This window comes from Miscanthus floridulus, chromosome 6 (genome assembly GCF_019320115.1).
Source record: "Miscanthus floridulus cultivar M001 chromosome 6, ASM1932011v1, whole genome shotgun sequence".
Lineage (NCBI taxonomy): Eukaryota > Viridiplantae > Streptophyta > Magnoliopsida > Poales > Poaceae > Miscanthus > Miscanthus floridulus.
Genome location: NC_089585.1, coordinates 125,168,243 through 125,178,640, shown reverse-complemented (window position 1 = coordinate 125,178,640; position 10,398 = coordinate 125,168,243). Strand labels below are relative to the sequence as shown.

Here is a 10,398-nt window from a genome sequence, read left to right as displayed (position 1 = left end):
AAAGATAATAATATGGAATATATATACAATTATGAATCTTTAAACCCTTTATCGGTTCACCCGTCTCTAATAAACAGATGTTTATATCACCAAATTGGTGATATAGTTTTAATAATAAATAAAACTTATTTTTTATTATAACCTAAATTAGCTAATGGTCTAACTAATTAAGCTAGATCCAAAATATTGAGCAGTTTGTTATACATGTATCTACTATTTGGACACATATCCTTGATTAGAGATACCATACGGGAATCGTCGTCATAATCAAGATTAATTCTTGACATGACAACAACTAGCTCCTTACTGACCTCAAACGGATATTAGGATTACATATTTTATGGGTCCTCAAAGAAAGTCATGGGACTTGATGGCATCCAACCTTCTGAAGTAAACTAGATGAAATTGAATTAAATTCCGAATCAATGATCTTGGATCAAATCGAACACCCATTAAACAAGACTAGGAACATAGCATAGCAAGTGAACCAAATAAATTCCAATCAAATCCCAAGCGAATGACCCTCAGCCTCAAATGAACCAGATGGCATTGAACCTTGTTTAGAAAACAAGAGCAACCAATCCTGAACCCTACTGGCGCTGGACAGCTGGTGCTAGATCCCAATCACTGTTGTTGTTGGTGCTGGAACTATAGCCCTTTTTTACATTAATAAAATCAATTTGATAATTTATTGATTATATTTTGACTATAGTGGTCTTTATATAATTATGGAATTATAATAATAATAAGGTAATTTTTCTTCTCCCGTTGCAACGCACGTGCATATTTGCTAGTATAGTTATAAAAAAGGTAGAGACGGATACGATTTTCGTAGGCACTGTTAGAGATTTTCGTAGGCACTGTTAGAGATGTACAGCCTAGATAATTTTATGCGTTCAATATGGGGCATAAACATGAAGAACTAACCGACGCCCTCTTTTAAATGTTGATGAAGCAGTTCGGTCGACTGTAATTATGATTCCAGTCGCTTCTTATTCCACTCCATTTCCATAAGAGCCAAGAGGCGATCCAATATAATGTGGACTAATGGGCTGTCTAGGTCTGTTCCGCTTCTAATAGGGCCCATCAAACTCCAAGCTCTTTTGCATTACGCAACGATACTTTCCCGAAAGCACGCTAACCTTCTGTAAAGATGCTATATTGCTGCTTGGTTAAAAAAAAAAGGATGCTATATTGCTATCTCAACTCACTTTCATCCCTTCTGTGCAAAAAGCGACGTGATAGCGTGTTCGGCTGATCTACTCTTAGCTTGTTTCAGCTTATTCTCTCTCACAGAACACTATTGAATCAACCGAAATCAGCCGAAATTCACTGCGCACTGGATCAGCCGAGCTTGCTAACATTCCTTAGCGTGGTTTTGATCGGCTCCGTACAATCAGGATAAGTTTTTTCCTCCTTGACAGAAAGGTATCGTCTCCCTTCACCTGAAATGACAAGCTAGCTTCATGACCGACAAATCAGGCAAAACAGACTCACTGCTGGTTTCTAGCACGCTACACTCACTGCTGGTTTCTAGCAATATCTTTCTAGCGTCATCAGCAAATGCAAATCCGTTGCAAACGGCAAGCACTAAGCACAACTCATTAACTCATCATGGGATTCCTTTCAACGGCAAGTGTGAGCTGCATGTGAACTGTGAGGTTCGAGCGGAGGAGCGTTATTAAACCAAACCATGTCCATGTGCGGAAAACCCTCCGAACTCGGAATCAAATCAAAACGAAAACCGTCATCAACGGCTACTTGGTGCTAGATTAAACCACCTGTGAAGTAGTCGACGGCACATGGCCGCTCTGCGCGGCCACCACCGCCGGTGCCTCGCCCGATGGCAAGTGTTGAGAGGACTTGGAGCACAGATACATGCATGCAACTCGCAAAAGGAAATCTGGAGAGAAACCGGTGAAGGAGGCACATGCCGGCTCCATGTGAGGCTGATGCCCGAGGGAAGAAGGTCAGGGAATCCATCTCATCTCCCATTCTCCACCTCCCCAGCTGCAATCGGTCACATGGGCGAATTAAAAGCGCAATCTTGGTAACCAAGGTCCGTATAGGTAGCAGTCTAGATGCTGCGGTGACCCGGAAGCCAATAATGCAGCAGTACGACGTACTGTACGCAGCACGCTAGTGGTGTGGTGGCAGTGGAGTCCAATCCTTGAAAGTGAGGCTTACCCACCCGGCTTGTACGAGTATGGTATGATTAGACCTGCTGCTGCTGCTGCTAATCAGAGTGACCATTGACACGGTGTCACTATGCGCAAAACCAAGGCCTTTTACGATCCAGAAAGGCCACAAGAGTGCGTGTAATTATGGTCTGCGCCGACCCAAGACGCGGCCGCAACATCCGTCGCCACCATTCATCGCTTTGTGGTCCTTTCGAAGAAGCCCGGCAAAAGCGGCACGACCCAAGCAAAAGGGCGCGTCGCAGCTTGCTAAGGATCGCAACATTTTACAGCCCCAACCCAAGAGGATACAGGAGCTCCAAAGCGAGGTGAGGGCAATAAACAAAGGCCACTGTGTTTTGCCTTTAGCTAGCATGAGGAATCGTCCAGTCCATTACAATTACCCACACGCTACACAACATGGACCGACCTCCATGAATCAAGGGAGAAGGAAGGAGAAAGAGAAAAAAAAAATAACTAATGAACCCTATAGGATATGTATGTCATATCATATGGATTATGGAATCGTCACTCTCCCGCTCGCTCTCACATCACATGAGTCGAGAGCGCAAGCGAGCTAGCGAGCCTTATATGCCATGACCATCACTCACACTTAATACTGGTGGCAAGCCAAACAAAAACAAAACGGCACCAAGGGCGACGGACCGATCGATCGGGGCGAGATCTTCTTATGGCAGGGACGACGAGACACGAGCCGCCTTGTGTGCGTGACCTGCTGATCGAGTTCTACTACCCTAGTAGGGGGGGAGAAGAGGAGGCTTGTATATTACAAGGCGACCAAAACCTAGCAACTATCACTGGCTGCATGCAAGCGACGCGCCGGCCGCGCGCGGGAGAGTGGGGGGAGCTCCTTGCCGTGCCTCCAGCCGGCGCTGCCATCACGGTGCGCGGGCGGGCGCTCTAGTGGTGCGGCAACGGCGCCGGTGACTGCACGGTCGCCGCGACGGGCGGCTTGGGGCACTGGTAGCACTTGGCGAACAGCCCGAACGTGTCGACCTGCCTGATGAAGTTGACCATGCTGGCCCAGCCGCCGATCCCGAAGCCGACCACCAGCACCCACACCACGATGAACATGTTGAGGACGAACATCGCCGTCCAGCTAGGCAGGAAGAACGGTGGCTTCTCCGCGGCGTTCTGTTGCATTCATTTTTCAGTGAAGCATAGTCAGAATTCGATCATCAGAAGCACTGATATGATGAGGCAGAATTCAATATACACACGTACAGCACACGGCTGTGCAAGTGTAGGACAGGAATTATTTACTGCTGGCTGGTTTGGTGTGAGAGAAAAACACTGTTCCTGGCTGGAAATTTACGATCGTTTACGAGCTAAGCGAACAGGCTGAAGATAAGCATCGCGCGTACCCGGCTTAAGTTGTTCCTAGTACCATCTTTTTCCCGGGCATTTTCAAGGCCCCTGCTCGATTTCCTTTCGGAAATAAAGCTGGGGGAAAAGGAGCGCGAGGAAAGGAACCCTCCAGCTCGCACCGAGATCTCCATCGCCATCCCATGGAGACAGAGGAGCCATCTCTCGCGCTCCAGGCCATCCCCCACACGATGCCTGCTGGCGCGCGCCCGGCCGCGGCATCTCTCTATCCCTGCGAGCGCGAGCGGCCGAGTGCATCCAGACGCGCGCGCCAGTGCTGCGACGTCGACCACCGACCGTCGCGCGCCTTGCCAGGAGGGTCTTTCCTTCCGTGACAGCACGACACCGGACATCAGCACCGCATCGGCGCTACGTCAGCGATATGCAACAACGGTTGCTTTCCACTGACCCACGCCGGAGGACGCGAGCGTAGCCATCGCCGCCGTGCCCTACTCGAAAAAAGGTCGGGCCTCCCCCGCCCGCTCGGCCGGGGCTGAAGCAGCCGGCAGATGGATCTGCCATGGCCACTGGCATTTGCCGAGGCGATGGGGGTGAATGGGTGATCATGACGTGGGGGGTGATCCGATCACCCCGATCCATCGTCGTCCATATCGTTGTCGGGCGCCGCGGGGGCGGGGCCGGCTTCGAATTAATGTGGCTGTTGGCTGGATTCAATGATTGGGGATTTGCCCTTGCCCTTGTAGGCGGGCGCGCGGTGCTTCTGTGCATTTAACATGAATGAACTGCCTGCTGCTGCCTGTGCAGGGATCTCCACTGTCTATTCTGTGGCCTGTGCTGCGTGTGTGTTCCAATCCTGCCACTGTTCGTGACAGGTGCACGGCTGCTGGGACTAGGAGTACTGCACTAGACAATGGGATGAACGGATTGTGTCACTGCTCACTACTCGTATTCGTACCAGTCGGCAATGCAACGCACGGCCAGGGTACACGATGCCATTGTTGTTGTTGGTACAGCATCTCATCTTGCCTGCCATCAAACAGCAATTTCTCTGCTGGTACGTGAAGCACGTACGGGCTCGAAGCTTGCGTTTGATCGGTCACGGATGGATCACTTTAAAGAAGCGAAACGACGGATGCAAATGCATGCACGTACGTACGAAATGAACGAATGAATGGGTCGGTGGTCAAGAGCACTTACCATGCGCGCGGACGCCGTGCGGTAGGTGAGGATGTGCGCCAGTGCCGGGATGATGTAGACGGTGAAGCTGACGAGCAGCGCGCCGACGGCGGAGTTGATGGGCCCGAAGAAGGGGAAGATGATGGCCAGGAACCAGATGGGCACCACGATGGGCAGCCGCGCCAGCGCGCGCTTGAAGATGCTCTTGGTGTCGTGCATCCCGATCACCTTCTCCCACACGAAGTAGAGCGGCGTGCACGCGAACCCGAACGTGATGAACTGGTGGATCAGCATCAGGATCACCGCCGCGTCGCGCCACCCGGTCTTGGGCAGCAGCGAGAAGGCGTTCGAGTGGGTCAGCAGCTCGTCACCGAACGCCCAGTACATGGCCGCCGCCGACGGCAGCGTCAGCGTGAACACGTACAGCGTCGCCAGCAGGTAGATGTACTTGAACTTGGCGGGCTTCCACATCGCGTGCATGATCTCCCTGTGAAACAATAAAACAAACAAGTAGGATTAGCTTGTTTTCGTTCATTCGTCAGACAAAACTGACTACCTACTGCAATCCTGCATTCAATCAATATAGTTCTTTCTTCTTGGCTGTTGGCTTCACAAATCATTTCCCTTCTAACAAAGTTATTGTACATCATCAGTGTATGTGTATATGTATAGAGAGACAAATACTAGTAGGAGAAATTAACGGACAAAACGGCCTTGCATATGCGAGTCAATGATGCCGCGACTTTAGTAGTTGATGAAATGATACGCGACGACAGCAAAAGGGAATCCGGCGCGGCAAGTGCTTCTCCCAGTGACGCACTGGCACAGCAGGAGGATACTTGCAAAGATCTTGGCGGCAGGAGGAATCTTGCAAGCTCTCGCCAACACATGCAAGCGCCTCCAGTCAAATGATGGAGTGGAGTACCCGTCAAATGCGGCCAAATAAGGCCGTTACCAGTAAACTAATCATCTGCTGCTGCCAACACACTCAGCTCCAGCTGAGGAAGACCTCGTGATGCATGTTAAGCTAGTAGTACTACTCTAATTGTCACATCACTCTCAGTCTCCAGAGCAGTAACTACAGCCTAACTGGCATAAGCTCTGAAGCAATTGCTTGAATCCAGCAAGGGTGAAGCGCACCGTGACTCTGTGAGTCAAGATGCACAGAGACACTCGCTCGCCTTCTTTTTTTAGGAGATGCATTACTCAAAGTGGGCATGTGTCGCCTCTGCTCCACCAAGCAAGGCTTTTCCCTGGCTAGCCTACAGCCCTAAGTACCAAATGTCCCAATCCATGGATGGTTGCAAGCTTATCATCATCATGTCGCCCCTTGCATGAGGGCAACAAGGAATGAATTGCGCCTGCAGGGGCATGATGTGAACTCCGTGCTAGCTGAATTCAATGAAGCGTGGTTTCCTTTCCCATTTCCCCTGCTGCACTAGAACAAGCAGTGAACCAAAGCACCCACATGGCGGAGCTGGGGAGATAGAAAATTCCCAGATCTCCCGACCCAACGGCGCCCACTAAAGACCAGGGCGTTTGAACACCGCACTAGAGCACCACCACTGCTGCTAATTATTCCTCGCATGGCCTCTAATCATGCCGCAGCCACAGCCACAGCCATCGATCGATGACAATAATCCAGGCAGGGCAGCAATAGAATAGATAAAGCTCGGGCAAGCAATGAACGAACGACTAATGGGAATAAAGGGATCATCCTCAAGCCGCCTATTCTAATGCAAAGTGGCTAACCCTGCATCTCTTTTCTCTCCACCCCTCATAGGCTATATCTTGTACGGGTAGGGGGACCCTTTTGGATGCATCACTCCACACACAGATGCACATGAGCGCACCGAGCTTTAGCAGCTACATCACTGCATTTTTCATCGCTGGATGCCTGCAGGCTAACCCGCAGGCCGCAGCTGGTTCCCACCACGCACAACTGAGCAAGAACACCCTGCCTACAAGTTCTTTTTTTATGTGTATGTATATATAAGTGGCCCTGACTGTTCATGGGGATCTGCACGTCGTGGAGCAAGCTAAGATAAGCTAGCTGCAAATAAAGCCACAATCATGCATGTAGTTAGGATTAACTACACTGTTGCAGTGTGGTACTGCTACTGGTCTGGTACTCGCCCACCATGGAGAGGGCAGGGAGGGGGACCATTGGAATGGAAACCAGGCCAGAGGCAGGCAGGTTTCCGATCCGGAGATGTCCTCCCCGGCGCCAGGCAAAAGCTGCAGCTGGTGAAAACCTCACTTCACCTCTGCAGCTCTCTCTGCTTCAGGGAGTAACTTCAGAGTATTTTTTAATAACTAAACAACGAACTTAGTAGTTGTATTAGTTAACTACTAACATTCTGCTAAAGCTGCAGTAGAAGTGTAGCACGTACTTAACAGTTGGTAATTTGAGTTCGTTTGGGAAAGAAGAAAAGACTTACACTGTGACGGCGTGGCCGCCGAAGGTGTAGAGGATGTTGGTGGCGCCGGTGAAGTAGAGCACGAGCTTGGTCGGGCCGGTGTGCGCCACGCCTTCGACCTGCATGCGTCGGCACGGACGACGGCGACAGTCAATCATTGGTAGATAATAGCATAGCATAGCCTGCTGCTTGCCAAGAGAGACGGATAGGAATCGGACAGCGTGCGTGTGCGTGTGGTGGGATGGCGCTCTCCTGGATCGGTGGCGATGGCGCTGGGGGCTCACCTGGCCGTTGATGAGCGCGGCGATGGCGAGGTACCACGCGGTGTAGGTGGTCATGCCGAGCCCCAGGAAGGACCAGATCCGGTAGTTGTGGAAGGACGGGATGAACACCGTGGTGGCGCAGCAGGCGCCGAAGATGTACGTCCATGTCCGCTTGTCCAGCCGGTCGTTGATGTAGTAGATGTTGCTGCACGACGACACACACACACAGAGATCTTCAGTCTCACCACGGTTCGTTCAGCTCCCCTGTCACGCTATGGATGGATGCGCAGTAGCAAGCAGAGCGCGGGCGACCCACCTCGCGCAGGCGATCAGCTGGATGACGGAGCCGAAGAGCAGGAACGTGCAGTTGAAGGCCAGACCGGCCGCCTTCCAGTAGGGGCCCAGCAGCCCGTCCAGCACTTCGAACCACTGGTCAACATCACATTCACAAGATTATTACTCCATCAGGGACGCTACTACAGTCTTACCAACAAGTTCGTATCTTCTGGTAAATAAACGACTCCTTAATTAAACCATGACACTTAAATCCCAGTCTGTTATTACTTGCGAAAACTGAGCTGCTTCCGATTGCGCCGGAGATAAGGATCATGGAATGGCTCACTTTTCATTTGGCAAAATGGCAAGCATGCGCAGCACAACAGAAGCATGTATATCATCGGCGCATGACGAGGGGCCGGGGGATCAATACCCCCTCTCTCCCGTTTACACAAAAAAGGCGGCATTTTTGCAGCCACGGCGGATCGATAACGACCAAACGGAACCCCAAAAAAAGCATTTTTTTTTCTTCTGGCAAAAAAGCCGGAGCCCGGATGGAAAGGGACGAAACTGTAGTCAGTTACACATGTTATGGCGGGGAGGAGAAAGTGGAGCGGAGACGACGACGAAGCAAGGAGGAGGAGCCATACCTGGATGACGTGGTTCTTGAAGCTGACGCCTTCCTTCTCCTTGCGGGAGCGGTACTCGACGTAGAGGACACTGATGAGGTAGGCGGTCCAGCTGCCCAAGAAGCCGTAGAAGATCTGCAGCAGGATGCCGGACAGCATCCCCAGCTGGGAGAAGGAGTACGGCAGCGTCAGGAGCACCTGCGCCACCTGCACAACCACGACCGAGAGGAAGAGAGAAGAAATTCAGTGTCAGTCGGTGGTGCTCTGTCCATGTTGCTGCATGAGCCGAGGCGGCGCTCCGCCATGAGTGAGGTGAGGTGAGGCCAACCTGGTTGGAGGCGCAGCTGAACCATGCGTCCCAGACGGAGCCGCCGTGCCACAGCAGGCTCTTCATGCTATGCTTGCCGCCGCCGCCGCGCTGGTCGTCGGCGCCGTCCGCGGCGCCGATGCCCATGACCCCGACCTCTTCCTCCTTGCCGTTGCCGTCGGCCACGATGGACTCCTCCAGCTGCTCGCGCGCCATCCTGAAGCGCCCGGCCTTCCCGTCTCCGGCCGCTGCGGGAGAAGCACGTATTCAGCCGACCAGATCAAGATCCAAACAACAATAAAAAAAAATACACAGCCCGTACAGAAACAGAACACAGAGGAAGGAAGGAAGGAACCACCGAACCAGCCGAGGCGCGAACGCGAACGAAGGAAAAAGTAACAAACAAGAACACCGCCACCAACGCCAAGACGAACCTTTTGACAGGGGAAAGATTTGAAGATCGCGGATGGCCGAAGGGCGAGGCGAGCGACGTGCAGTAAATGCAGGGTGCGTTTCGAAAGGGAAGGGAATGGAATGCCGCGGAATTTACTGTGCTATCGACTGCAGGCTCTGTTCGCCTACGAGGGGCTAGCGTGGTGGCCGCGCCGCGCGGTTGGCAGGCAGGCAGGCGGCGAGCCGGAGTTGCAGAGTCTCAGAGCTGTGAGACTACGGACGGGGGCCTCCTCTTGCCCCGGCCCAGCTTCTTCCTCCCTCCTTGCCCTGTTCTTTCTTTATGAGGGAGTAATGGCGAGGGGCTAGCGAGAGAGAGGGGGCGCGCGCCTATCACTCGTAGGTGAGGCGATGGGGAAGAGAGACGGAGCCCCTGCCTGCCTGTGTGTGTGATTCGGGGAGAGACCGTGCGAGCGAGCGAGAGAGAGAGAGAGAGAGAGGGTGAGGGAGAAACGATACCACTTGCGGCTTTATAGCAAGCCGCTTGCAGACTGCCGAGGCGAGCCTTCTTCTTTCTCGGCCTTTTCACATTTCGCTCTTCAGTTTTGTTTGTTTTTTTATTAGTTTCTCTCTCCTCTCTGATACTCCCTTCTTATGGATATAAATAAATTATCAGATAAATGCTTGCTCTTTATTTGCGGACTGATCTTTTTGGTAAAAGCCTGTAAGATTTACAATATTCCAATCTATGAAAATAGTTGTTCTTGAGATATGAAAACAGTTGTTCTGATAGAGAAGTTGAATGCTCTACTCACGAAAAAAAAAGAAACATTCCAGAGATTAATATAAATTTTATCGTTGGCCTATTTTTCTTCCATAACAAGAATACATGGTGGATGAATCCAAGCGGTTGGATGTGGATCCCGATTATCACAGAAAAAGTGGTAGATTTTAGCAATGATAAACGTATAACACATATATAGATGGACCTTCGAATGCAAAAACGACATATTTATATTATCAAAGTACTCTACGTGATGATCAACATTATGCTGTGAACATTTCTTTTATATCACTCTAGAACTCGTACAAGTTAAACTAGTTTAGGTTTTACTCATCAATTTTTAAAATAATATGAATGGTTATGATTTTAAATAGATATATGAAAATATATATTTCATAGCGAATCTAACAACGCTATGAAATATATATTTTGATATCATAATTATTAATATTTTTGCATTTGTAATGAATCTAATAATATTCAATACAAGATTCGTACACGTGTTATTTATTTTTAGATAATTTCCTGTGTGCCACTCCATAACTAAGGAAGTTAACATCCACCTAATAGGGTATGTACAAAAATAGGGGTCAACCACGAAAGTACCGGTACGACCTTTATGGCATGGA

General features: G+C 50.5%; 1 protein-coding gene across 2 annotated transcripts; it reads right to left on the bottom strand.

Annotated features, from left to right (window-relative positions):
* Positions 1–2,514: 2,514 nt before the first annotated feature.
* LOC136456872 (auxin transporter-like protein 1) lies at positions 2,515–9,487 on the bottom strand. Of its 2 annotated transcripts, none has more exons than XM_066456856.1 (8): positions 9,030–9,487; positions 8,617–8,843; positions 8,310–8,495; positions 7,700–7,812; positions 7,405–7,588; positions 7,142–7,239; positions 4,722–5,187; positions 2,515–3,332 (listed from the first exon to the last, which is right to left on the bottom strand). In XM_066456856.1, the coding sequence occupies exons 2-8, from the start codon at positions 8,809–8,811 to the stop codon at positions 3,099–3,101; spliced, it is 1,476 nt and encodes a 491-aa protein (XP_066312953.1). In that variant the 5' UTR covers positions 8,812–8,843; positions 9,030–9,487; the 3' UTR covers positions 2,515–3,098. The 2 variants fall into 2 exon arrangements, with proteins under 2 accessions (XP_066312953.1, XP_066312954.1); XM_066456857.1 differs by having other exon boundaries at positions 9,146–9,487.
* Between the last annotated feature and the right edge of the window lie 911 nt (positions 9,488–10,398).